Source organism: Camelus bactrianus, chromosome 17, assembly GCF_048773025.1.
Source record: "Camelus bactrianus isolate YW-2024 breed Bactrian camel chromosome 17, ASM4877302v1, whole genome shotgun sequence".
Classification (NCBI taxonomy): Eukaryota; Metazoa; Chordata; class Mammalia; order Artiodactyla; family Camelidae; genus Camelus; species Camelus bactrianus.
In genome coordinates, this window is record NC_133555.1 from 31,983,414 (window position 1) to 32,006,142 (window position 22,729).

General features: G+C 57.1%; 1 protein-coding gene across 11 annotated transcripts in view; it reads right to left on the reverse strand.

Annotated features, from left to right (window-relative positions):
• Positions 1-22,729, reverse strand: part of DNAH1 (dynein axonemal heavy chain 1) — a 70,384-nt gene that overhangs the window by 24,772 nt on the left and 22,883 nt on the right. For 10 of the 11 annotated variants that reach the window (XM_074344760.1, XM_074344757.1, XM_074344753.1 and 7 more), the window contains 28 exons: positions 22,258-22,469; positions 21,265-21,563; positions 19,658-19,808; positions 18,716-18,909; positions 18,396-18,621; positions 17,794-17,913; positions 17,334-17,416; positions 16,087-16,228; positions 15,598-15,753; positions 15,032-15,230; positions 14,699-14,952; positions 13,896-14,108; positions 12,211-12,375; positions 11,611-11,732; positions 11,375-11,480; positions 10,631-10,810; positions 9,866-10,006; positions 9,096-9,259; positions 8,741-8,854; positions 7,880-8,068; positions 7,487-7,592; positions 6,650-6,763; positions 6,089-6,238; positions 4,507-4,593; positions 4,230-4,416; positions 2,397-2,488; positions 2,041-2,195; positions 805-982 (listed from right to left, as the gene is read on the reverse strand). In XM_074344760.1, coding sequence (XP_074200861.1) covers positions 805-982; positions 2,041-2,195; positions 2,397-2,488; positions 4,230-4,416; positions 4,507-4,593; positions 6,089-6,238; positions 6,650-6,763; positions 7,487-7,592; positions 7,880-8,068; positions 8,741-8,854; positions 9,096-9,259; positions 9,866-10,006; positions 10,631-10,810; positions 11,375-11,480; positions 11,611-11,732; positions 12,211-12,375; positions 13,896-14,108; positions 14,699-14,952; positions 15,032-15,230; positions 15,598-15,753; positions 16,087-16,228; positions 17,334-17,416; positions 17,794-17,913; positions 18,396-18,621; positions 18,716-18,909; positions 19,658-19,808; positions 21,265-21,563; positions 22,258-22,469 — 4,499 coding nt within the window. The remainder of the gene's footprint in view (positions 1-804; positions 983-2,040; positions 2,196-2,396; positions 2,489-4,229; positions 4,417-4,506; positions 4,594-6,088; positions 6,239-6,649; positions 6,764-7,486; positions 7,593-7,879; positions 8,069-8,740; positions 8,855-9,095; positions 9,260-9,865; positions 10,007-10,630; positions 10,811-11,374; positions 11,481-11,610; positions 11,733-12,210; positions 12,376-13,895; positions 14,109-14,698; positions 14,953-15,031; positions 15,231-15,597; positions 15,754-16,086; positions 16,229-17,333; positions 17,417-17,793; positions 17,914-18,395; positions 18,622-18,715; positions 18,910-19,657; positions 19,809-21,264; positions 21,564-22,257; positions 22,470-22,729) is intronic. The other variant, XM_074344755.1, reaches the window with a different exon arrangement.

Genomic DNA, 22,729 nt, shown 5'->3' on the forward strand with positions numbered 1-22,729 from the left:
GGGCCAGGGAAAGGGCTGCAGGGCCATGGGGAGGGGTTGCCCACCCTGCGAGAGTGAGCAGGCCATGGAGGTGATGGGCCAGAAGCAGTGCTGAGGTGGGGAGAATGAAAGAACCTTGGCCCTTAGCTGATAATGTGGCTTTCACTGGAGCCCTGAGGAGGAATCAAAGTCGGGAGATTCCTGGCAGCCCTTTGGTCAGCCTGGGTTCAGGGCATTTTGGGGTCCCTGGAGCCCCGGGGAAACCTGATAGAAGCTGTGTGCTGTGCTCCAGAGCGCCACACCTGTGTACAAGGACACAGGATCACACTGATTTCCAAGTGTTCTCAGGACTCAAGAAACTTGTTGCTCTTACCCACAGGCAATACCATTCCTTCTCTGAGAACTGCCCTTTACATACCAGGCAGGTGTCCCTGCGGCCAGGTATGTACCACCTGTCCCACAGACTCCAAGCATGCTGCCAGGATGCCTGACTCAGACTGGACTGATACGGCTGCAAATGGGCCTGGGAGGCACGAGGCAGCATCAACTGCAGTGGGGTGGTCATCTGGGTCTTGGGTTCAGACCATCACAGAAAAGGGGTCTGTGGAAAGGGCGAAGCTGAGCAGTTGAGTAGGTCATGCCCGAGGTGCAGGAGCCTGGGGACCAGAGGGCACTGGGAGCCAGCTCCTGGGGGGGCCGCGGGGAATGCCTGAGATGGAGTTGTGGGCCCAAGAGGGAAGGGTGATGAGGCGTGGCCAGCACGGTGCAGCCTCTGGGCCCATGCAGCTGTGGAGGGGAGCAGGGTGAGTGAAGTGGTGGACACACCTCGGTGAGCTTGATGATCTCCCCGGAGCTGAGGCACAGCTTCTTGTTGTCGTCCAGCACCGTGTTCATGTTCTCAATCCAGACGGCGTCCACTGGCCCATCAAACATGTACCATTTCTTGTTGGTGTCGGAGGCGATGGCCCCCGCCCGGATCAGGGAGGAGAAGATCCCATCCGTCCTGCAGCCACCAGGGAGGACAGCGTTGTAGGCACAGGGGAGGCAGGGTGGCAAGTACAGCTGGCTCCCAGGGATCCAGGCTGGCTCTGCTCTGCTTTTTTTTTTTTTTTTTCTTCTTCTTCAATATCTTCCATTCAATTAAAAATTATAGTAGGGAAAATGGGACTTTCTTACATAATATGATGTACTGAAAACGTGTGGTTATATTCTCTCCCTACTGATTCCTCACTAAAGATATAGTTAAAGGAAGATGAAAAGTAATATCCCTAAAAGAAAAGGAAGATGGGGGAGAAGACAACACAGAAATGGAGGTTCCCACAGCCCTGGAAGACAGGCAGAGACAGAGAAGAGGTAAACGACCTGGCAGAGAAAGCAGGTCATGAGACATATCTAGTTTCTGCCACAGAACCCAGGAAGGCTCAGACTTCAGAGGCACCAAATGCCAGGGAAGGGGGTGGGTAGGGGGGCATTTTTCTAGTCTTCTCCCCAGGCCCCCACCTACCCACACAAGAGCCTGAGTGGGTGTGGGTGAGGCCCTTCACCAGAAATGGGGGAAGCAGGACAAGCCCATATTCAGAAAGACGGGTGCTAACTGCGCCTCTCAAGTGCCCATTCCCTTCTGGGTTCCCAGGACACTGGGACCAAGCAGACACCCCAGCAGGAGACTGGAGACTTCTCTAGAGAGACAGAATAGCCCCAGAGAAAACCCACAGATGCTGATGCTTGGAGGGCCTCTACCCCGCTGCCTTCTCCCAGCTTAGCACACCCTTCCTGAAACGCAGGCCTCAGCCCGGGGGCAGAGGCCCAAGGACCACCAGCTTCTGGTGGGGCAATGACAACAGTCAGCATTTACTGAACACTTGGCATGTGCATGTTGTCCTAGGAACCCTCCATGTGTTAAGTTCATTTTCTCCTTTATCCCCACTTTGCAAGGCCCAGGGGGGTGAAGTGGGTCACGCAGTGAGGAAGTGGTAGATAGAGTCCCAGGCATTTGACTGGGGGGTCGGGTAGGTCCTGGCCCACAGCCTGCAGAGGTCTGGGAACATGGGCACCACTCACCACTCATGGGTAAGCAGATCAAACTCCCCATACAGCTGGCCCATCGTGATGGACTTGGGGTTGAGCACGTAGTAGTTGACGGCCTCGTACACACCGCCGCTGATGGATGGCTGTCCTTTCAGCAACGTCATGGCAGCTGCCAGGACCCTGTAACACTGGGGAGACAGGCCAGAGGAGAGTGAGCCTCCTAGCTCCCCAGAGAGAGGGCTGGAGCAGGCTGTGGGCCACAGGGAGCAGGAGGGGGATTCTAGAGGGGAATTCTACAGGTACAAGTTGGGGCCAAGACCCCTGTTGAGGCCACACTGTCCCCAGGCCCCCCGTCTGGGCACTGGGCTGCCCAGCTTGGCTCTGCTTACATTACTCTTGCCAGAGCCCGTGGGCCCGACGAGCATGAGGCCGTGCCGCACCAACATGGTCTCATAGAGCTGGATGCACTTGGTCAGGAAGCCTGGAGGGACATGGGGGGTAGAGGGGCGGAGGTCAGAGGAGGAGTCTGCCACTAGCTTGTGTCTTGACTCTGCCACTAGCTTGCTGGGTGACCTCGGGTGGGTTATCTCACTCCCTGAGGCTCAGTTTTCTTGTCTGTAAAATGGGGATGGCAGTAGTACCAACCTCATAGAAGAGGTAGAGACAGATGAAGCCCTGAGCACAGAGCCTGGCACGGAGCAGGAATTCTTTGCTAACGGCCGGCCATGATTTCCACTGTGACTATTATTCCTTAACATCCACTGATGCTGGCTCGGTGTCAGCTGTCACAGGCCTCCAAATCAACCTCAGCCCCAAAGCTTCCACCCAGTCATCTGACAGCACTAACTCGACACCAGGCCTGTGGCTCCACAGGGAAGTGACCAAGTTCTGCAGGTGCAGCCGTGTGCTCTGCATGTGGGTGGAGCCCTCGCTCCAAAAGAGGTGGAGATTGGCTGGGATGGGATGGGACGGGGCAGGAGGTGTGGACAGGCCACAGCTCACTCTCTTCCCCTAATCCTGACACCCAACCCCATTCTTGCCCCAAGCAGGTAAGGATGGGGCAGAGGAGATCCTCTGTCAGGGAGGAGTAAGGGTGTGGTCCAAGCTGTGACTGCACCTCACTCAGGGTGGAGGGGGTACAGCAAGAGGCCTGGGGGCAGGGCAGCACCTGCTTCCCCACTGCAAAATCATAAGCAATACATGTATTGTCTCTGTCTCTGGTTCCTGACACACAGCCCCTCAAACCCTTGTAGACAGGGGTGCCAGAAGAACCATCCTTTTCAATATGTAGTCTCTGGTTCCTAACACAGAGCTCCTGTGTAATTTCCCAAGTGTTAGGAACATCTTGTTGCCCAATGAGGCAACTCTTGGTGGTGAACTCCTAGGAGGGGGCTGTTTACCAGAAAGACTGAACCATGATTAGAAGCTTGGAACTTTCAGGCCTACCCCTGTTCTTCGTAGACAGGAGAGGGTCTGGCAGTGGAGTATAATAAGTGATCATGTCTACGTCATGAGTCCTCCAAAAAAAAAATCCCCCAACTATGGGGTTTGGAGATCTTCCAGACTGGTGAGCTTCCAGATTGCTGGGACTCACCCCAATCCTACGGGGACAGACCTTGCTCTATGTATCTCTTCATCTGGCTGTCCACCTGTATCTTTGATCACATCCTTTATTATATAACAAACCAGCAAAGGTACATGTTTCCCTGAGTTCTGTGAGCTGTCCTAGCAAATGATCAGGCCTGAGGAGAGGGTCACAGGGACCTCTAATTTGTCCCAAGTGGGACAGAAGTTATGGGTAACCTGGGGACCCAGTACTGGCAACTGGTGTCTGAAGTGGGAGCAGTCTTGTGGGACTGAGCTCTTAACCCGTGGAGTCTGTGCTAACTCCGATTAGTGTCAGGATTGAATTGAATAGTAGGACACCCAGCTGTGCCTGAGAATTAATGAATGTGGGGAGGAAAACCATACACCCAGTGTCAGAAGTGTTGTGAGAGTGAGAATGAGGGAAAAAGAGTTTTTTCCTAGATTACCTCACCTGAAGGATCCCAGTGGAAACAGGGCCGGGCACCTGCATTGCCCATGGACTGCTTGGCAGAGAGCCCCAGCCCACAGCACCTGGCCGGCTATGAGGGAGCCTGAGGCTGGACTGCAACCCCAGGGAGACCAGACCCAGCCCTCCTCTGACACCCACAGGACTGCGGGGCAGGACAGGGGCTCACCGTCCACGTCCTTGAGGTTGTTCTTCTCGCAGGCCTTGCGGATGGCCTTGTCCAGGATGCCATAGTCAGTCTCCTCCTCCTTGATGGTGGGGAACAGATCAGACACGATCCCAGAGAAGAGTTTGAGGTCCTCCTGCAGGAACTTGGGCACATTCACATCTCTGATGGCCCGGAGGCAAATCAGCTCCTGCAGCAAGGCCCAGGTCAGATGCCCCTCCAGCTGCTCCGGACCCCCCCGGAGCCTCCCTCCCCAGGCACCTCTCTGGACACAGCTTACCTCGTTCATGCTGGGGTTTTCTCGCTTGAGGTTTCCGGCAGCCGAGATCACGGTCTTCACAGCTCTCATCCCAAAGTCATAGTGATCCTGTCACCACCATACATGAGGAGGGATGGGTGGGCACTATGTCTCACGGGGCTTCTGACTGCAACACTCTCCCTCCCACCTGGCACCTAGCCATGCCTCATCGCCTAGCTCATAGCAGAAGTGTCACTTCCCTTGCAGGCCATATGCACCTACCCGCACATCCCTGCCTGGGCTGGGTGCCCCACTTCTGACTCCTCTGGCGCCTTCTATTCCACCACCTCAGAGGCCCTTTCCCTTTATCAGGTAACTTATCCTGCATCCCTGCTTCACTCTTCACCTTCACTCTGAGGGTGAGGAGTCTGCCTTGACCACAGCTAAATCCCTGTGGTCCCCGTAAAGCACCAAGGGTAGGGAGGCACTCAAGTTTTGTTCAAAAAGGGAATGAAAGAATTTCCAATCTGTGCCATAAACAGGCTGGCCTCGATGGTCATTGAGCTTCCTTCTGATGTTCATCACATCTCTCCAGATCTACCCTTTTGGTCACATCACTGTAGCTTTTCCTGCCTTTGCTGTCAGTTCTATTGGTCTCCATTATATAGCAGGTGTGTTAGAGATGGTTAAACTTATCATTTTGCCAGACCCTGAGAGCTACACCTGGATCTGACCCACAGACAAGCACATTTCCCAGAAATCTTGGACTTGGAGCTACATGAAGAGACTGGGTTTGGCTTTGGGTCACTAGCACTTGGGAAGGGTTGAGTGCATTTCCAGAACCATGTGAGGATAGTTGCTCTAATGAAGTTGCATTTTTGAAAGTGGATGGTTAGAAAGGAGGGTGTGTGGAGGTGCTGGCAACCACAGTGCACTGTGGTGGACAGAAGCTGTTTTTCCCAGTAACAGATTGCTTCTCTAGCCCATGGGATGCAGCAGGCCGCACTTGACCAAAGGCAGTATGGTCCCCCAGGCCACAGTGATGGGTATTCATGCAGGAGCAGGTCACCCAGAGAGCGCCTGTTAGGGTGATACCAGGGACTTTTTCTGGAACCATTAAGAAAGAGACACTAAGCTGTTAGCATGTAGGCCCAGAGCTGGGGCTCATCTCTGCCACTGCAAAGGGGGCGCCTGCCTGAGATTGGAGTCAAACAGGAAAGCTCACCCACCAGTGCTGGTGCCTGTACAGTGCTGGCCCCTAGAACCTGGGCTCCACATGCTGAGGGGAAGACCCTGGTGTTGGGAGGCTTGTGTCGGGGTGGGCAGAGGGAGGGGGCTGGCTATCTCATTCTGGTTCCATGAGACCCTGGGACACTTGCTCCCCAGCCTTGGGTTGTGTGTTTCTTGGTCTCTTACTGGTTGACCTTCCCTGGCACCTGAACTAGTCCATGTTCCTAGCTTTTGTTCCAGCTCCCCTGTGCTGCATAAGCCTGGCCGGGCTCTTAGCTTCTTAGAAACTCAGGGTCCTCAGCTGAGAAATGGAGATGTCATTCCTATCTCCTGTGGTCGCTGAGGGCAGGCAGCAGCTATTAGACCCTAGTACTGGGTTGGGGCAGGGCCTTACCTGGGAACTGAGCTGCTCTGAGGACAGCTTGAAGGTGGTCGTGATTTTCTTGGCCAGCACATTGGCCTCACTGAAGCCAAAGGAGTAGAGGGAGATCTCAGCGATCATGGCATAATCTGGAACCATCATGGCCACGGGCCGGAAGAGCGCCTGGGGCACATGGTATACGTGTGACCGATCTCCCCTCCCAGAGCACCACCTGCTCCCTGGACTGTCTGGTCCTCTGAAGGCAGCTTTACTGCCCCGATGATGCTTGGATTCTCCCTGCACCACACCTGCCACAGCTGATACTCCCCTGCAGGGGGACTCCTCTACCCATCAGAAACCATTCCTTTCTGTTGAATGGAACCTGCCCCTTACCTTCTCCCAAGCCTTGAGGACAAGCCTGGGCCCTCCCGTCCACCACTGGGCAGGAGCACTGCCACGTGGAATCTCAGTCCCTGATGCCCAGTAGCTGTGTGTCCTTGCATAAATGCTTTAGCATCTCTGAGCCCAAGTCACAGCTCTGGTGGTTCCCATTGCCCTGGGCAGCTTCTTGGGCTAATATGGGCCTGAACTTACCTTCAGGTTATCGGGCAGCTCAGTGCGGCCGGCATACCCCGGGTTCATGGTGATAAACACTGCGCAGGAGGGCACAAGTGGGATCTCAACACCTTCAAACATGAAGCGTTCCACCTATGAAGGTGGGAGGGGTTGGCTCACCTGCCCCCTCCTCTGGTTGCCCCTCCCCCACCCCTCATTGATGCCCCTGTCCTGGCTATAGCTGGTCAGCCTAGACTGGACCCCTGACCATGGGTTGGCTCCTCTCTCAGGATCTAGTCTAAGACCTCTGGTCCCAGTGGCCTCCAGGTCCTGGCTCCCTGAGGTCTTCACACATCTCCTGCTTTCCACTCCTTCCACCCCCAATCCCTGGCACTGATTCCCCCAAGACCTGAGCAAGTCTGGCTCTGACTGGGACCCAGGGCCCTACTGGGGTGGGGCTGGGGCACTGCCCAGCCTCCTAGCTCTGATCTCCGGAAGAAGACCTCTGACCACCCTGAATAAGGCTAGAGGAAGGAACAAAGGCTGGGGCTTTACATTAAGCTCAGGATGTGAGGAAGGACCCCTTCATCCACCACAACTTGGCCTGGGAGATGTGCCCAGAGTGAGGTGGGGATGTGGGGCTCCCTGAATTGCTACAAAAATCCCCCAGAGGCAGCTCTGCCAGAGGGGTGTGGGGTCACGCCCAGGCCCCAGTGAGAAGAGAGAGGTTGGGCCCAGGGCAGGCCCAAGTGCCTGGCTTCTCACTCTGCCAGTGTGGGGAGTCACATGGTGGTGTGAGCGTGGTGGGTCTAACTGAGGTGAAAAAATGGCAACTTGAAGTAGGTGTGGAGGTGGGTAGCACCCCCGGAGGCTCACCCGCTGCTGCTGTGCCTTCTGGATGGTGGTGATCTGCTGTGCCACCACGGATAGCACCTCGATATCAATGCGATTGAACTCATCAAAGCAAGCCCAGGCCCCAGCACTAAGTGAGGGGAAGACATTGGGGGATATGAGTTCAGAGCCCCCCCGGCACCTCCAAGGGTCCCCTCTGACTCTGCTGGGAAAGAAGCCCTCAACAGCCATCTCCATCAGCTCAGCCACAATCCTGTCGCCCACCACCCCATCCCAGTGCCCTCCAGGAGCCGAGCCTTTGACTCCTGTTATCCTGTCCCATCCCTCCACCATCTCGTGAGGCTCCTCTAGGACGGCGTCCCCAGGAGAGCTCAGCTTCCCTGCCCTGTTCTGTGCCACCAGCATGCCCAGCCTCACCTGGCCAGGCCCTTGAAGAACTTGCCCATGGCCATGAAGTCGAGCTGATCGGAGCAGTTGAACACAACGGTCTGGATGGCCAAGGCCTTGCCCAGGTCTTTTGTGGTCTCAGTTTTCCCTGTGCCAGCCGGGCCAGCGGGGGCACCCCCAAACTTGAGGTGCAGGGCCCCAGTCAAGGTCAGGTAGCACCTGCAGGAGTGAGAGGAGGTCGGCATGAGCCATGCACCTCCTTTGGGAGTCCCACAGACATGGGGAGAGAGAGCCCCCTACCGTCTTGGACCCCATGGAGGGGCAGATCCTGCTCCTCCCCGACTCTCCAGGCCCCAGATGTGCCCAGCCCTGGTTGCTGGGGTTAGGAGTGGAGGGAGCCCTTGGTCATCTGACCAGTGTTCCCCCACCCCACCCCAAGGCCCTGTAGTACGTGGCTAAATGGAGGTCACCAGAGGAAATGACTACTTTAGAAAAGAAGTGTTCACTTTATAAAGGGACTCACCCACTGTTTCTCTCAAGATCAATTCCCCTGGCAGGTTGGAAGGAGGATCTGACTGATAAAGTCAGCGAAGCCCACACCCGTTAGATGCAAACTGAGCACCACGAGTGCTAAGAGTTTTACATGTCAGCTCATGAAACTCTCATAACCACTCTGAGGAGACTGCAGAGGAAACTGAGGCACAGAGGGGTTAGCTACCTGCCCAAGATTGCTCAGCTTGCAGTGGGCAGAGACAGTTTTGAACCCAAAGCCTGAGCTCCTAACCTTTGAAGAACTGGTTCATCGTGGACTGACGGCACCGTGTGAACCCCAGACTCCTGGGCCAGCCAGAGCTGGAGGGAGAGGTCCAGTGTGGGAAGGAGAGTGCTCACCTGTCTGTGAGGGGCGTGATCACCAGCCTCCCACTGTTGCCTAGGTACTCATAGCCATAGATGAACTCGGCATTCACGGCCCGGATGTACAGGTTGTTATTGGTCCAGTAGTACCTGGCATTGCGAAGAGATGGGTTCCCAGGCCGTGTGGACTGTGGGCCACTGGGCAGGGTACGTGGTTGAGGAGAGGTGGTTCTCTGGGGGAATAAGAGCACCAAGGCACCCCACCCAGCTTGCCCCAGGACCTTTAGGGCAGGGACCAGCCTGTTGTAGTTGACTCTCCACCCTCCCTGGCCCCCTCCTGCTGCTGCTCTTGCCCTGGACGTGGCTGGGCCAAGGATGCCTGCCTCCTCACCTTAGCTGAGAGATCCACTCAAAGTCATTCACACTGACCACGTTCTCCTGGATCAGCTTGTACACCACATCCTTGGCGTGGACCTCAATGACGATTAAGGCCGACAGCAGAGCTCGTTGCATGCGGGACAGCTTCCCCCGCACCAGCGCCACCAGGTCACTGAGCTGCAGGAGTCAGGGGACACCATCAGGGGTTGGCAGGGCCACGCTGCAGGTGGGCTTCCTCTTTCCTTGCACACAGGATGGGTTTCTGTCAGAAACAACCCTCTACCTTGGGGGTTTCTGATGGCCTGGGATGTGAGGGGTACAGAGACCAGGCAGGGGGAGGGAGGACAGGGCACTGGTCATGTGGGAAGTCTGGTAGGGAAGTGAATAAAAATAGAGACACACACATGGCACCTGCCTCCCTGCCGTGTACAGTGTTGAGGCCCAGGTTGTGGGGCCTCGGGAGGAGCTCAAGGAAGGAGTATGGTGAGGAGCTGGTGCACAGAGTGAGGACAGGCCATGGGACAGTCCAGGAGGGCTCCAGGTATGAGGCTCCCACCCTGACCATCGGGACAAGGGTACCTGCCTGGCCTCAGAGCCCCCATCCCTCCCACGTGACTGGTCATGAGACACTCATTTTAAGGGTGTCTGACCTTTCACTCTTTGATTCTAACCCGGGACCTCTTCTGGGATCATTACAGGACAAAGCTCCTGTAGTTACTGGGCTCCTCCAGGGTGTGGGGTGTTTGTGGGGAGCAGATGGTGACCCCCCTTCTTGACTCCCACCTGCCGGGCAAGCTGGGGGAACAGCTGGTTACTGAGGTTGCTGGCCTCCAGTGCCTCTGCCACCTCCATGGTCCAGTAGGTCTGGCACCCAGCAATGGTCACCTGGCCAGGCCAGTTCAGAACCCACTGAGTCCTGGGCATCTAGGAAGACAACACAGGCAGGGTTAACCTAAGCAGCCACCAACCTCGACCCTGCACTCTTTTCCCCTTAAATGTCATCTGTCCTTATCGGCTCAAGTTGTTAATTCCACCTCAAAAGCATTAAGCTCTGGGCCTCTTGGGGTTGGGCAGAGTTATCACCTCCTCAGCAGAGGAGACCTGGAAGCAGAGGGGTTGGAACCCAGGATTGGGGAACAACAGTCCTGGGTACAAATCCTGACTGCCACCTGCCAATCACATGCCCTTTGGGCAGAAAACAGAAAACATCTCTCAGCAGATTTGGCAGGATAAGGCTTAAACCCCAGGCCAGCTGCCAATTGTGGAGCTGAGAGAGGTACTGTGGGTGAAGCCCCAGCCCAGGCCCTGGCACACAGTGAGCACTTCAAAGTCTCACTTTCTGGAGCATGTTTCCAGATTCCTCCCTGAGTGGGCTCAAGGATCCCCGCCCCCAGAGACCTTCTAGCTGACTGGAGTCAGGGCTGTAATCTGAGGATGAGGCAGGTAGGCAGCCCGGCCCCTGTGATGGAGCGGAGAGGCACTGGGAAAGGGGCAGATGGGAGGACGAGCAGTTTTGGAGGCTGCGCTGGGAGGGGAGGCACAGCTCACCGTGGGGTAGGCCTTGATGGCCCTCTCAATGATGTCCCGCACGCTGGCCTTCATGCTGTGCTCCACCTCCCGCAGCCAGTCCTCCACATTGTTGGATGGGTAGATGGAGAAGGACAGCTGCACCTCCTCACCCTCTGCCGAGTACATATGTGTGATCTCCAGGTCCTCCTGGAACAGCAGCTGTGGGCAGGAGGCAGCGAGAGGGGTTACCGCAGGTGTGCCCAGAGGCCCTGCCCACCACAGCCCCACTGCTGACACCAACTGTGCCCTCCACCTTCAGAAGAGAGTTCTGCCCCATGAGCATCTACCTTGGCTGAGACTTCCCTGACTGCTTGTGGGCAGAATGGGTCTGCCTTGTCCCCAGCTGTGGCCTAGCCCACTTGGAGAAGGAGGCTAATCCTGCCCTGTGTGTCACCCTCCTGCTCGGGCCTGTGTGGCCTCCCTTGTAGATGAGGATGAGGGCAAGGAGAGTCAGGAACCTCTGGCCTCATGGGTCTCTCAACCTAGCCAGTACCTCAGTGTACTGGGGGGACAGGGCTCCCCGAGAGGAGTTGCAAGCCAAGGGCCCCCCAACCCTCAGCCAAGGTTTCTGCAGTTGACTTTCCTCCCACAGGCCCTAGGGTATGTCTCCTAGGGTCAGGAATCTCACCTGCCACCTCATTTCCTGCTAAAAAGACTTAGGGTGAGAGAAGAGGTGTCCTCCCTGGGAAGATGCCTCCATGAGCCCCTGGCCCAGTTACCCACCTGGGCAATGTTCTCAAAGCACTTGCGCAGGTGGGGCTGCACAGCTGTGGGGTCCTTCGTCTGGGACAAGATCTCTAGTAGCTCATCGTCAGACAGGAAGTAGAATCTGCCAGGGGAAGAGTGGGTCGGGCAGCCCCTGGGTCCCAGCTGCCCCAGTACTATTGACATCCTTGCATCCCAGCCTGGTGGGGTGCACTGGACCCCTCCAGCTTGTGGGTAGGCCCAGTGGTGCCCACCTGGGGAAGGCGCTCCGCTTGGTCTCCAAGTATTCGCTGAGGCCCTTCTGCACCATGTCCAGCAGCTTGTTGCAGTCCCGCAAGCTGTCCAGCAGCCTCTGATCAGAGCACACATTGATCACCTGTGTGGCCGGGGAAAGAAAAACTGGAAGTGAGTGTGGACCAACTGGGAGGCAGCAAAGTGGGCTCAGAGAGCACCCATGCATGCCACCTAGAGACCCTCAGTGGGACTTGGGAAGGGGTGGAGGCAGAAAAATGTCCCCAAGCCAGGGGCTGCATCCATCACCGCTGTCGGTCCCACAGAAAAAAAAATCTATGGCCAAAAAAACTAGGGTTAAACAAAGCCAACGAGTTTGATTTTGCTACAGGACTTGTCAGCGCCTTTGAAATACTAATGTGGACTGCAATTCTCTAAGAGGAAAATCATCAAGTGTTGTGTTTCTGAGGAGTGTCTCACAAGACTGGGGAGCTCACTCAGGGGGACACAGGCCAAGACCAAAGCCTTGGACTTGTCCTCCAGTCTTTCTTGTTTGGGAGAGGTGAGACCAGGAGGTGCCCCGGTGGTCCCAGCTGCCCCCTCCCATCCACTTGCGAGCTCACCTCCCGGTTCTCGTAGGCATTCTTCATGATCTTCCTCCAGATCCGCTCCATTGTCTGGTAGCGCTTGCTCTCCACTGGCAACTGCCGGTTGATGTCCTCAGAGCTGAAGATGGGCTCCAGGTAGAGCCAAGCCCGCTGACAGTTCAGCCACTCCTCCAGTACTTCCTGGACAGGGCATGGACTGTTAGGGCTTGGAGTCTAAGTTGGGTCCTGTCCCCTACAACCTAGATATTTTATCCCACCAGAGTTCTGGGCAGAACACTGGGCACCAGAGCCAGTGTCGATGGGAAATTTCCAGATGGTGTGTCAGTCACAGTGCTCCAGGGAACAAAGAGCCTGCATGAATGCCTGTCCTCCAGAGATACCCCAAGGCCCTCACAGGATGCTCACGCCTCCAACAGAGCAGAGGATCTGCTCTTCCCTATGAGAGAACTATGCCTGAACCAGCAAACCCTGAAGCAACAAGGAGAGTCCAGTGCATGAAAGACCTAACCAATCTCCTCTCCTGGGAGGACTCTGGGTCTATGACCCCAGCATTCTTTGAGGTATACTGGGACTTGAGCTTGAGATCCCTAAAATATTCTCTAAAACATCAATCCAAGAGTGAGACTTCTTTAAAACAAGACACTTTCCCCTCTGCCTCTAAATTCCCCTTTCTGAATTTATCTGTTGTCTTTTCCTCTCAGTGCAAACTCATTCATTCATTTGTTCATGCTCTTTTCCATAAGATGCGTTCTGTGGCCAGCTCTGTGCCAGGCCCCTGCCAGATTCATGTAGGCACCAGGGAAATAGAGGAGAATGGGGTGTGGTTCCTGCCCTTGAGGAGCCCACAGTCCACTAAACGACCAGTTCTGCCTCTGAATCACCAAAGACCCAGCATGTGTGATGAGCTCTGTCAGAGGCATCAACCAAGGGCCTCGACGGGAGCACTGTGCAGGTGGGTGTGGGGGAATCAGTGAGGGCCACTTGATGCTGAGCCCTGGAGGAGTTGCAACTCTAGTTGGAGAGGACAGCATGAGTGAAGGACAGAGACTCAGGGACAATGCTGGCAATCTCAGGCATCCCTGGGTGATCCGAGGGGCACACAGGAGGCCCCCCTCACTCAGCTACTGGCCTTCACTGGAGGTTTCTGAATAGCTCCCAGAAAGACCCCAGGGAAGGGGCTGTCGGAAACACACCTGGAGGCCTGGCCCTGGGACTGACCTCCAGGGCTCTGCAGGTAGCCTGGCCACCAGTCTTGAGAGCCCTGAGCAGCAGTCCCCAGTGCCCTGGCACCTTTACCCCGAAGCCAGCTCCAAATAAGATGGGAGTGGGAGGCTCAGGGCATCATGGTGTCCAGCCCAAAAAGTCCTGAGACTGGAAGCACTCATTATCTCAAGCCCAGGCAGCCCTTTAGGGGTGTGCTGGCAGCTTTCATGCCCCTTCGTAACTGCAGCTTTGGACCAAACACTGGGGGGAGGGGGCCTACCCCCATGTCCTGAATTACCTCCTCCAGCAGCTGAACCTCAGAGATAGGGAGCCCCCTTCTAGTCCCCCTCCTCTGACTGAGAGGCCTACCAGAGAGCCAGGGCCTCTGCAAACCTGGGCAAGGCACTTCACCACTTCCAGACCCACGCAGACACCACAAAGAGCCATCTTGGGACAGGGTGTTTCGGGGGAGGTGGGGGGGGACAGGCAGGGCCCACCTGGGTCAGCTTCAGCTTGTTCTCCCAGGAGTTGATGCGCTGCTCGAAGGGCTTCTTGTAGGGCGAGAAGGACATGCTCTGGGTCATGACGATGTGGTCATCGAGCAGCTGTGAGGCCTCATCTGGGCTCTTGAGGATGTAGGTCTCTGTCTCCTTGTAGGGCATCACATTGAACAGGATGGTAGACCACTCCTTCTCCATCTTGTCCAGTGCCTGGGGTGGGACAAGTCAAGACTGGGTCCCAGGAAGGAGCTAATCCACAGTCTGAGTGGTGCTGGGCAGGGAAGGGCAGGTTCTGCCCAGCCATGACCTTCACTTGGGCCACATTCTGCCAACTCTCAGCTTGTCTGGTCAATGAATCCCTCTACAGGTCCTCGTCAGAATCCAAGGCCAACTTGCTCTCACACGTGGTGCATTTGTATAACATGCATGTACAAGTGTGTTGGGAGGCAGCTAAGGCACTGGGTAGGAGCTCTGGTCCCAATTCTAGCGCTTACTGGCTATGTCACTCTGGCCAGTTACTGAACCTCTCTGAACCTTAATTTGCTCACCTGTTAAATGAGGGTAATGCTATTGGCTCCTTTGTGGGAGAAGAAGCACTCTGAGAGGAATAACTGAGTAATAACAGGGATGGTGGACACTGTGCCAAACACTTCACATACATTATTAACTCACTTAATAGGCTGCACCTCAATCCGTGCGCCTGGTGACTGACCCCAGGGATGGGGCCGGGGACTGTCAGCCTCCTATACCATTGGGCAGCACGTGGGTGGGGCAAAGCAGGCCTGCTGGTGGCTGCCCACCTGCTCGATGGCATACTCCTTGCCAGCCACCTCGGCCACCTTGCTGATGCTCTCGATGTGGTCCTGCAGGTTCATCTCAAGACAGCGGGCGAAGGTCAGGTTGGCCTTAGGCCTGACATTAATGTTAATCTCATTGGACAGCACGTCCCAGTGCCTGTTCCTCATGCCAGGGTTGCGCAGCCCCTGGATCAGCGGGATGTATGGCTTGAACTCCTCGATGCGGGCCCGGATATCTAAGGCCACGTCCTGGCAAGCTGCGGGGCAGGGCAGGCAGGGGTGAGAGGCAGCTGGCAAAGGCCGGGAAGGAGGGCACAGGTGGGTTGGGCTGCCTACCTGGGACATCCTTGAACTGCTTCACGCACTTGTGCATGGTCTTGAAGGACTCGATGACATTTTTCTCCAGCTGCTCCGCATCAATGGCTGACAGGGGATCATCCATCCAGCTCTCAGACCAGCGCAGCCAGTCGGAGGCTGTGGTCCAGAGGTCCAGGTAGGGCTGGAACTCTTTCACCATCCTGGAGAGCTTGTCATACTGCAGGGGCAGAAGAGCCAGGGCTGTGTCAGGATGCTCCCCAGTCTCTCCAGGTTGCTCCTTCTTGGGCCCCCTCCTTGCTTCTGGCTGCTGTCCCTGTGGACTCAGGCTTCACCTCCCCTCCACCTTCCTCTATGGGCTCTGGGCTCTGAGTGGCTGAGCAAGGCCTTCTGCTTGGGTCCAGCCAGCCTCCCTGACCTGGGGGCCAGGGGTGTGTGAGCTCCTCTCTGCAGCCTGCTCCATCCAGCCCCACAAATGTCAGGGCCCTTCCACCTGGCAGCTGGCCTCACATGTGGCTGCAAATACCAGGGGCTCTTCCTTGAACCCTTCCCAGAACAGGGGGCCAGCGTGCCCAGGGGAGGCCTACATTGGTGATGGGCAAGCCAAAGATGCGCTCGCGGTTGTTGTAGAGCATCGCCAGCTGCTGGCAATCTTTCAGCTGCTTCTTGACCCGTCGCACCTCATTGGCGATCTCATGCGCTCGCACAATCTCCACGTGGGTGGAGAAGCCAGCTACCACCAGCTGCAGGCCAAGGAGCCAGGGGTCAGAGGCCTCCATGCCCCGACCTAGGCCCATGCCTCCCAACGCACACCCAGGGAGCCTGAGGACCCCAGGACATCATCTCCCAGTTCTGAGGGGGCTTTCTTTTCCTGGAGCAGTTCCTGGCCTGTCACAAGCAGCTGACCACCCCACAGTAATACAGCAAGGTCAGAGGCAGACCCAATGCCCTGAACACCCACTGGGCCACGAAGACACAACAAAAGAGGTGGGGTGTGTGTGTGTGTGTGTGTGTGTGTGTGTGTGTGTGTGTGTGGTGGGGAGCCAGTCCCCACAGAGCCCTCAGCCCTGCCCCACCTGCAGCCCTTCTAGTTTCTCCTGGAAGTTGTTCTGATCCATGATCTGGATTTTCCGGAACTTCTCCTCATCTTCAATGTGCTGCTGCCGCACCATCTCTATCTGTCCAAGGATCTTAGCAGGCCAGTTGCTGGCAGCCCATCTGGATAGAGCAGGGGTAGGGAATGGGGGGAGGGGAATGTCACACTGAAATAGTGTGGTGGGCACGTCAGGGCTAAGGGGAGGATGGGGGAGCTGGGTGGTAGCTGGAGCCAGTCAGGGCCAGGCAACTGGGAAGCAGACGTGAGCTGGGAGGCAGTCAGTATCACCACTGCCATGCAGGTCTGCCTGGAAGGAGAGGCAGTTCCTGCTCTGGGATTGTGGGCTGGGAGCTATGGTCAGCATCCAGGGAGAGGCACACCCAACGTGCCCACTGCGGTGTTGGGACAAGGAGAGAGTGGTGTCCGAAATGAGAGAAGGGATCCTGAGTTTCCGTCTTAAATCTCAGGTCTGAAGGAGCCTCACCTCAGATGAGGCAAAGGGACAGCCTCTAGCCTGCACTTCCTTTGTGCCCAGCCAGGGCCCCCAGATCAGCTTCCTTCATGTCAGATCAACTCCCTTTGCTGGCTGACATGGGGGCCCTATGGGCTTCAGGGATTCTGCCTGCAGCTGGCCTAGGGCTTCAGATCCTGGGGTAGGCCCACCATGAGTGCTCGGGAAAGCAGCTGCCTTGGGGCCCCTGGGCAGGGCTCCCAGGAGAATGCCAATCTCTCCTAGGCCCTGGTGACCAGGAAGCATCCCTGTCTGTGAGGCAGGCCGGTCAAGGGGTCTCTGGGCCTCAGTAGGGCGGTCCCAATCTGAGGCTGTTTCCCATGAGGCTCCTCAGCTGAGTGGGAACAAGTGCTCCTCCCCAGGGACTGACCACTGGGCTGGGCTCTGCCTTCTTTCTGTGTTCCCCAGGACCTCCAAAGGCCCTAACCACAAGCAAGGGTATCCCAGGCCCAGCGAACATGTGTGTCAGGCAATGACAGAATAGAGAATGGAGACAGGGTGGGGGGCACCAGAGTCCCTCGACCAAGAGGCCCAAGTGATTTTCTTCTGCCCCACTGGCCACCTGGCCCTGGCCTGCGTGAAGCCATGGCCTCTGGCATCTCCGCAGGGCATTGCTGGTGTGCCCGCATCGCCCTTGGCCGCCATGGCTCAGCAATTCCTCCCTCACCTCCTCCTCTCCACCACCCGGCTGGTGTGGGAATCCAGCTCCCACTCACTTGTCATTGAAGTCATCTGTGCTGAGGTTGTAAAGGAATTCATCCATGACCTGGTAGTCATCCATGATCTTCACGATCCGCTCCTGCAGGGACAGGCAGTGATGAGTACTATGTGAGCTTAGGAAGTGGGGGCTCCCCAGAGTGGTTGGGTCCTAGGGAGAGGCTGCTCTCTTTCAGAGATAGGAGGCCTGGGGCAATGGCAGAGGTGTGGGATGCAAGGCCAGCATTGGGCTCAGGGCTCCAAGGGCCGTGGTCGCCAGACCTCCAACCTCCAGCCCCCTAACCATACCCTCCACCTCCCTGACCTCCCCGACACACAGCTCTGAATCTCCATCGTGCACCCAGTCTCATTACCCTCAGAGCCCACCCATCCTCTGTGTGTCTACCTCACCCCCAGCCTCCCAGCTCCTGCTCTCCCAGCCCCTGTCCCTAGCCCCCAGGCCCCATGTGCCCGCCTCACCTCCAGCCCCACCAGTTTCTCTGGGATGCCCTTCATCCACTCACGGAGCTCAGCCAGCTCCTCGATGCTGTTGGGCTTCTCATAGATCTTGCGGCTGATGCTGCGGAACTCCTCACAAATCTGGCAGGAGGAAGAGGGCGCTAGGGAGGCCGCGTGCCCTTCCCTTGCCTTCCCTGAGGCCTGCTCCTCCTTCTTGGTTCCAGTGTCCCTGGACAGGGAACTGCCCCCACTCCACCACCTCCTGCAGTGCATCCTGAGAAAGGGCACTCCCAGCCAGCTCACTGCAGGGCTGAGGGCCACCTAGCGTGCTCTCCCCTCCCCAGCCACCTGCACCTGCACACTCTCAGCTCCACAAAATGACCCAACTCAGGGTGTCCTCTGAGGGGTTCCCAGGTCTTTCTAAGTCCAGGGAAAAACATAGCAGCCCTCACTTCCTAGGATCTCCCATTTGACCCCAGGCAGGGTCAAGGCAAGGTGACTTCCAGATACTTTCACAGGCTTGGATGTCTGCAGACACCCATGAGCCTCGCTCGTGGGAGTTCACTGTGTATGTGAGGGGGCGTGTGGGTGTGGTTGCTGCGGCCTGGCAGGTGGGCACTTACATCATCCACCTCCTTGTGCAGGTTCTTGGCCAGGATGTCCAGCATGGAAGTGGCCAGGGCCTTGCACTTCTTGGACAGGCTCTGCTTGACGTTGTCGACATTGATGTAGAAGGGCCCAATGATGATGCTGCTGGGCAGCGAGCTGTCCAGGACCTCTTTCTCCTGCAGGTGGGTGAGCACCACCTCCCGCACCTCCTCAGCTGACGGGCACTGCATCTGGGAGGCCCTGTGGACAGTGGGCACCCATGAGGGGCAGGGAGTGGTGAGAGGGTTGGCAGGGGTCACACAGACACGCGGACACACTCAGGACACGCACGCACTTGAGGAAAGTGGCCACATCGTTGTTGTTTAGCTCCAGGTACTTCCTGTACTCCTTGGCGTAGGCCTGCAGTGGGATCATGGACTTGCGGATAGCGTTGGCGATGATGGCCCGCAGCTCCTCCACCAGCGGCTCGTGAAGCCCCACCGACTCCAGCAGGGGGTTGCCGCTGATGAAGATGTCCTCCATCACCAGCTGCAGAGGAGGGGGGAGGGGCACAGAGCTGGATGAGCCATGGGGGAGGCGGGCAGAGAGGTTGGAGGTGTGGTCCAAAGACAGTGGGCAGCAGTGTGGCCAAGCACGGAGAGCATGGTAAGGGGGCAGGAGAGAGGGTTTGCTTCCGTGTCTCTTAGAGGGGCTGGGGACTAATACAAGACGAGGGGCCCACCAAGGGGCAGCATCTTCCTCTGTCTTATCTGGCTCAGCCCCATGCCAAAGAAAGGAAAAGATGGGGCAACCAGGTCACTGATGGCTCTGAGTGACCAGCAAAAGAGGCAGGAGAGGACAGGGGTTATAGAGGCTCTTGGGCCTGGGGTAGCGGACTGTGCACAACTGTGCTGATGAATGGGGACTTTTGAGAAGCGGTCTCGAGTTCGGAGGTTGGTCTATGTCTACATCTTGAGCAAAAAAGAGAGATCAGGAGCTGGGTGGGATCTGGATCACACACGCCTGTGGCAGGAGTGAGTGAGTGAGACTAGTTCAAGTCGCAGGTCTGACTTTTAGCAGCTATATGACCTTGGGCGAAACTTCTCCAAGCCTCATCCACAAAATGGGGATGTTAATGGTTCCCAGTTCAGCTTGTGGTGAGGATTAAATGAGCTATTCAAGAATTACAGGGCTGAGCACACCGCCAGCCAGGTGGTGGGCTCATTATTAAGTTGAAGTGCTCTGACATTGTGGCAACCCTGGCACGAGGGCCCCGGGCCTCTAACCGTGGCTGTACCTTCTCCAGCTGGGGCACCGCGTGGGTGGCTAGGATGCCCTTGTCAAAGAGGTTAAGCAGAGAAGTCTCAAACTGCTCCAGCGGCGTGCTGTAGTGCACCCCTGAGGTGTCCAGCACTAGGTCCACGATGAAAAGGGGATTCTTCCGTGGCCTATGGGAGAAGTAGCGGGGTGGACTGTGGGCAGGGGCCCGAAGAGGCTTGCACATGGGAGGCCCAGCCCTCAGACTTTGCTTCCAGCAGGATGGTTCTTGAGCTTCTCCATGCACGAGATTTGCTTCTACTCTTTTCCCAGAAACCTCCCACTTACCAGAGAAAAATACCCAGACCAGCCAAACAGCCTCCTCCGTTTCTACCCCTTTCCAGGGGCCTATGGGCACCAGGGAGAGGGAGGACCTCCACGCGGTCCAGAGGTCATTAGGGCAGGTTGGCCAGACCCTGGGCACTTGCGATGCCCACGCTCTCCCTGGGAACACACCATGCTTGGCTCCGGATGCCCGTTACACGCCAACAACCCTCAAGCCTAGACCACAGACAAGCCTCCACCTGCGCTCTGGACTGCCAATCACTCACCACCCTAACCTCTAATGGGCATCTCAGATATTCTGTGTCCACTGACTCCCACCAGCCCCGCCAGGGCTCGGTGCTGGGGTGGACCCTGGGAGTCAGCCCTGTCTCCTCCTCTACTTGCCTCCCCCTACACGTCCTCCTGCAGCCGGGCCGCCCAGCACTGCAGCCCATGCACTGCCCCAAATTTGCCCACAGTCAGTCCCAGCCCCCTCACCCCTTGTCCAGACAATGGTAAGAGCCCTGGTCTGACTCCTCTTCTGCTTCACTCGTCCCCACAAATCCAGAGCATGGTTTTGGAATGTAATGCGGATAGTTACTTCCCTCTGATGCTGCTGACCATACTTAGAATAAATCCAGCCCCCAACCATGACCCCAGGAGGCTCTGGGTGACCTGGCCTGGTCCCTACAACCTCTCCCATGTTGTCCACCAGCCCTCCTTGCCCTCCCCACTCCAGCCGTAGCTGCTGGCTTTCCCTTCCTCAAGGCCCCCAAGTTCTTTCTCCCCTCCATGGCTCTGCATGCATTGGTCCCTTCACCTGGTGTCCCCTCCCCAGCATCTCCTCACGGCTGATTTCCTCTCAGTCAGTTCTTGGCTCAGATGCCACCACCTCCCTGACCCTCATGCAATTCCTCCCCGCCCCAGTCTGTCACAGCCCCTGCCAAGATCAGCAATGACTGTCTATTATTTATTTGCTTGCTGTCTGTGCCCATGTGAGGGCAGGGGCCATGCCCCTCTTGTTCCCCTAGAACCCTGCCTGGTTCATGGCAAGTACTCAAAAAATTTTTTTTCCACTGAGGATTTCAGTGACTGATGAGAGGTGCAGGCCACCAGAAGACATGCCAGCCACAGCTGGTAGGACATTCCCAGCAACTAGGGTGGGAGCCAGGCTCCCCCTGCCATCCAGGACCCTGCAGTGCTGGGCACCCTGACCTTGGCTGCCCCCGTCCCCTGACTCTGCACCCAGCACCAACATAGCACCAGCGCTTGACAAGGAACAGTTCTGGTGTCGACAGGTGCCTCCGCCCAGCCGTGCCCCACCTGTAGGGGCTGATGATTAAGTCTTCACCCCAGACCATGTCGTCGGTGCAGTCCAGCACACTGCAGCAGGCATCGCTGACAAACTGCGAGAAGCTGGTGAGCGAGTCCTGCACCAGGAAGCGCAGCGTGTCCTGCAGCATGTACTTGAGCAGCTCCATCAGCTTGCGTAGCTTCGACATGAGGTATACCTCCCAGTTGGTCTCGTACAGGTTGTACCAGCCCTTGCTCATGTCGTGCAGGCTGCTGCGCATGGCCACCTTGAGTGTGCTGATCCAGCTGTCCTTGAGGAACATCTGCACCTGTGACAGCCACAAGTGGTATCGCACGGCTGACCGAGGGGCCTACTACCCGCAGCCACCACGCTCGGGACTCTGTGGAGTCAGATGACCACAGAGGGATCTCTCCCACCCTAACTTACTGTCAAGCCTGGCCAACGAACACCCCCTGTGACCCCTGGGGACCAGGGCTGCTCGGGGATGGGAAAGGGGGGAGGGAGGGGCAGCAGAAGCAGGGCTTTCCCTCCAGCCAAGGGAGAGACACAGAGACACAGAGAAGGAAGCAGAGAGAGACAGAGAGTGACCGAGGCGCAGAGTGGAGCCGAGAGGAGGAGCTTTCCTCCTAGGCCAGCTGGCACCTGTCTCCCACAAGGCTGCCCACCAACCCCCTACCCCTCCAATCTTCAGGTAGATATGGGGGTGCAAGGGTTCTTGCTCCCCTTTTCAAGATCGGGAGTCTGCTTCAGGGGCCACCAGTGTTGGGACGGAAGATGACTGGAAAGGGAGCCCAGCCTGGTTCTCCTTTTCTCTCCAAGATGAACCACCTCCCTTGGCGCCCACCCCAGCCTCCACAAGGTCTAGGGAGAGACAAGGGCTGGTTTTAAGGAAAGCACAGGTTCACAGCCTCACCCTGAGCTTCCTGGGGCCCCTGTTCTGTGCCCATCAGCTCTGAGGCCCTGGCCCGCTGCCACCCTCCGTGCCCGGGATGCCCACACACCTGGGAGAAGGTCTGTGACTGAATTTGCTCAAACTCCTCCAGACGGCTGTACTTGGAGAGGCTTGAATGGAACAGGGACATGGCAGTCACCTTGTTGCACTCGGCCCGCACCTTGCTGAGGGCTGTGATGACCTCCGACCGTGTAAGCAGGGATACAAAGGTGAAGTCCGACTTCTGTTCCTGGAAGGGGTACTTGGGGACACTCACCAACCCTGCGGGGGTGGATGCCAAGGGCCAGCGTCAGTATGGCCTTGGACATACCAGAGGTCAAGGCAGATCTAAGGGGTGTTGCTGGAGGGAAGAGATGCCTATGTCCCCAGAACCCTTCCTTTCCCACAGCTTACCTGGGGACCCCAAGGGCCTGCAGTGAGGTGCCCACTCTGGGATGGGTAAACAAGTTCCCTCCAGGTCCCTGTGGGTCACAGGCTCCTTCCAGGTGGATGAGAACTGTGGGCTTCCTCCCCGCACCCTC